The following is a 4,160-nucleotide window of genomic DNA, read 5'->3' as shown; positions in this document are numbered from 1 at the left end:
TGGAATAATATAAATATATATATCTAACCTAGAGTCTAAGTGGCATCTTACTAAGTATTTCATTCTTACTGTCCCACTTTACGAGTTAGTTGATGAAGGTTATAATGTCGTCTTGAATTAGTTAGGGTCTGACACATCATGTACAAAGGGAATTTTGATGCTAAAACCTTTTTTATTTGTAATTTTAGTTATAACTTTTAAATAAAATCGGACTTATTAAACTTTCTTTTTTGTTGCACTTTTTAATGTAACATTTTCTAATGTGACCTCCAGAGCCCTATACATAAATTGTCATATAATGCTGCTTTTGAATACGATGGCCGTACTAAAACGAGTCCAATTAAGTTGAAAGTTGTATAAAGATCTTCTTTATCTTATCTGCATATTTCTTTTTATGTACTGATTCACACAGATCTTAAACTTATCTATGTATTAATAAATGTAGTTTGGGAGATTAGTTTGCCATTTCCTTCCACAGTAGCAGTCGGCTAAACTAAAAAATTTTAATCTCGATTATTAAAGAAGATAGAGAACACACACAATTTTACATAAGCTATGATTTTTTATCTTTAAAGGTTTCAAGATATTCAGTACGTTATACATCACATGGTAATTAGTTTGTAATTTTTCTGTTGCCATAGGAACTAACTACATCCTCCGCTGAACAGAAAGAATTAATTTTAATGTTTCACACGTTCTAGTTTACGTTCCTCTTAACGCTGCGTGTGAAATCTGGCCCGTTTAGAACAGACAGCACTGCTGACATTAATACGCAAAGAATCTTTACATCCGCGTTAAAAAAAGAATTTGTGTAACCTAAAGCCGTGTCCACACTATGCCGCGGCTGGCTTTTGGCAATGCCGCGTTGGCAAAGCCAACGCGGCAAACCTAGATTTTGGCTTGTCGTCTACACGTGAGTTGACATTCAGTCGCAAAATGTCTGACGAGGAGGATGTACTAGTTGCTTTAGGCGCGTTTGTAATTATCAATCACGAAAAATTGCGTAAACGACGGTTTTGGGTGCGTCCAAGCCTTCAAAGTAGAAGAAAATACGGAACTAGTGAGTTGATGAAGAATTTGGTATTGGATGATGAAGACGAATTAAATCTCGAGTACAGATATGGATGTGGTTTCAAAAACTTTTTTCGAATGAAAAGTAGTGACTTTGAAGATCTTCTAAATAAGATAGCTCGTATCATCCAGAAACGAGACACGTCCTTCAGAAGTGCTATTCCTCCACATGAACGCCTTGCAGTTACTCTGCGGTTTTTGGCAACGGGAGACTCTTACCACGCGTTAAGTTACACATTCAAGATTTCAAAGCAAATAATATCAACCATCATCCCGACTGTTTGTGAAGCAATTGTCAGTGTATTACAGGATTACATCAAGGTAAGAAAAAATTGTATATTAGAAAAAACCTTTATTTGGTAGACATGCGTCTCAAGTTCCGAACAAAACACTCTCCATTACAAATGAAACCCTTATTTACTTAGTTAAAATGAGTATTAAGTTAATTACAATAACAAAAATGAACAAAAGTCTTAACTCAAATTTGAATTTTGAATAGATGAGGTGTAAAATTCTCTTTTATTTAAATTTGTAAAATTATTATTACAGGTGCATCAATATATTGTCGATAGAGTCATTGTCCGTATGGGTTGATAGCGAGGAGCTTATGACTGAATCTGGAGAGTTTGCCTGTGTGATTCCGTGAAAAGACAGCTGCTCACTACATGGGTTTGGATTGGGACAAGCTGGTGGCATCGGGACAGAAATCGGTTGTTGTACGTAGTTCGGTGTTGGGTAGAATGGCTGTGAGTAACTTCCGCCGATTGGGTTGCCATAGTCGTACTTGCCCATTTCTGCTTCAAACAGAATATTACTAATAAGGTGTTTTGCAATTTTCTGAGCATTTGATGATGGGAGGTCTTTAATACGCAGTCCTACTTGCTCTCCAAAAGATTTGAACTGATCCATACCTTTATGCCGACCTTGGATACTTCTCATAATTGACAGAGCTTCTTCTGTAGCTGTAGTCTTTTTTTTCTTTTGTGGGCCTCCGCCTGGCCGATCAGACTGTTCCTTTGGCAAACTTACACGTTTTCGAGGCGTTTCTCCACTTGGTCCAGCAACTTGGTCCTGGTTGACAGTTTGCGATTGGTTTGCAGTATCTCCATCTTTATTTGTATGCTCGTCCTAAAAAAAAGGAAAAGATTAATGATTGGATAATGAATATTGCTATATTGTTGTCATTTTGTTTCAGATGCCAAAAACAGAAACAGAGTGGAAAGTTATTTCAAAAGAGTTCAATGATAAGTGGAATTTCCCAAACTGTGTGGGGGCCTTTGATGGGAAGCATATTGAGTTGCAAGCACCTATCCATCCATAGTGGCACAGAATATTTCAACTACAAGGGGTTTTTCAGTATAGTTCTATTTGCGGTGGTAGATGCGCACTACAACTTTATCTACGCAAGTGTTGGTTGTCAAGGAAGAATATCAGACGGAGGTGTGTTTAGTCACACAACATTCAGAGATTGTCTGAGGAACAACACAATGCATCTTCCTCCTCCTACTCCTCTTCCTGGAAGAACAGATAAAACACCGTATGTTTTTGTGGCCGATGATGCTTTTCCTTTATCGAAGCACATCATGAAACCATATCCAGGTATTCAAAAAAAGGACTCTAAAGAAAGAGTGTTCAACTATCGGTTAAGTAGAGCACGTAGAGTTTCTGAGAATGCATTCGGTATAATATCCTCTGTGTACCGCATACTACAAAGACCTATGCTATTAAAACCAGAATGGGCTACGCTGGTGGTGTTGGCAGTACTTTATCTGCACAACTACTTGAGGAAAAGTAATTCCAAATCAGTGTACAACCCCGTGGGAACATTCGACTCTGAGTGCTCAACTACAGGTGAGATCAATCCAGGACATTGGAGACAATCCCCTTCAAATCAAGCTTTGGTCAACATTCCTCGAACTTCAAGAAGAAGCACTGATGAGGCACAAGCCACTAGAAAAGAATTTGCAGACTTCTTCGCTTCCCCGGCTGGAAAATTATCCTTTCAACAAGACAAATAATTAGCCCTAACTATGTAATATGTGTTTGATATGAACGTAAAATATAATTACTAATACTTACTGTGTCAATATATATTTACCTGCGTGATTGTGTCCGTCGTTTCGTTAGGTGTATTTCGATCCTGGAGAAATAGCATGTTGTTATAGCAAAACCATTTACTCTTGTACACATCAGAATTTCCCGCACCAGACTTACTTGAGTCTCTCTCCTTTTTTATTTCACGTAAAAAATGGCACACTAGGTTTTTAATTTTCTTTTCCACTACTGCTTTGTCAACACCAAAAACATCTGCTATTTCTTGAAGAGCATCTTGTTTCTTGTTTCTGTCTTTGTACCCTTTCAAGCGACAGTCCCACAGAACAGGTTTATCACGGTAGAGCTCAATAAGTTGACACACTTTATCGTTCGTCCACTCCATGACTGTACTCGGCACTGTCTCAGCCACAACTGAACCACGTGCATGCCGCGTGAAGCCAACGGTTGGCTCGTCCCCACTACCGGCTCTCAACGGCTTCCTTTGATGGAGACCGACACTAGAGCGATTTTCGTTGGCAAACCATTGGCTCAGCGGCATATGCCAACGGCCACGTCTACATTGCATTGGCTTTGCCAACGCGGCATTGCCAAAAGCCAACCGCGGCATAGTGTGGACACGGCTTAATGAATGATAGACTTCACCGACGATCAGGAAAATTCCATGGTTTGACGCCGTTATAGATATCTTATTCGTCTAAGTATAAATATAATAAGTAATAATAATAGTAAAAAGTATAATATTTTTGGTCACATAAAAGTGTTTCAATATTAAATTCTATACATTTAATTACTATAAAATCATGTTGGATGTAAAGGCCTAACATAACTTATTAAAGAATGTTATTGCTAGGCTGAGTTATTTTTTACAAATTTATTCATTGTGCAGTCTTCTCACCTTAAAATAATAACAATAACAATCGCTAACGCTAACGCTTAGCCAAATCCCATGAAGTGGCATTTGCCATAATCAAATTCAGTGTCCCTTATATAGATATTGAGCTTCTAGAATAGTTTCTAGCCAACAGATAAATTCG

General features: G+C 38.0%; 1 protein-coding gene across 1 annotated transcript; it reads right to left on the bottom strand.

Moving 5' to 3' along the window:
• Positions 1–1,577: 1,577 nt before the first annotated feature.
• On the bottom strand, positions 1,578–3,733 carry LOC124366667. The gene is made up of 2 exons (XM_046823269.1): positions 3,170–3,733; positions 1,578–2,199 (listed from the first exon to the last, which is right to left on the bottom strand). Exons 1-2 carry the CDS (start codon positions 3,731–3,733, stop codon positions 1,615–1,617), a joined length of 1,149 nt encoding a protein of 382 aa, XP_046679225.1. The 3' UTR covers positions 1,578–1,614.
• Between the last annotated feature and the right edge of the window lie 427 nt (positions 3,734–4,160).

The sequence above is a fragment of the Homalodisca vitripennis genome, chromosome 7, assembly GCF_021130785.1.
Source record: "Homalodisca vitripennis isolate AUS2020 chromosome 7, UT_GWSS_2.1, whole genome shotgun sequence".
In the NCBI taxonomy this organism is placed as follows: Eukaryota; Metazoa; Arthropoda; class Insecta; order Hemiptera; family Cicadellidae; genus Homalodisca; species Homalodisca vitripennis.
Note: the sequence above shows the minus strand (reverse complement) of the source record. Positions and strands in the feature narration are given on the sequence as shown.

Coding starts and splice junctions, on each gene's coding strand:
- LOC124366667 (XM_046823269.1), bottom strand. CDS start 3,733: ATGCCGCGGTTGGCTTTTGGCAATGCCGCGTTGGCAAAGCCAATGCAA. Junction 2,200..3,169: donor CGACGGACACAATCACGCAG/GTAAATATATAT, acceptor CCTTTTTTTTAG/GACGAGCATACAAATAAAGA.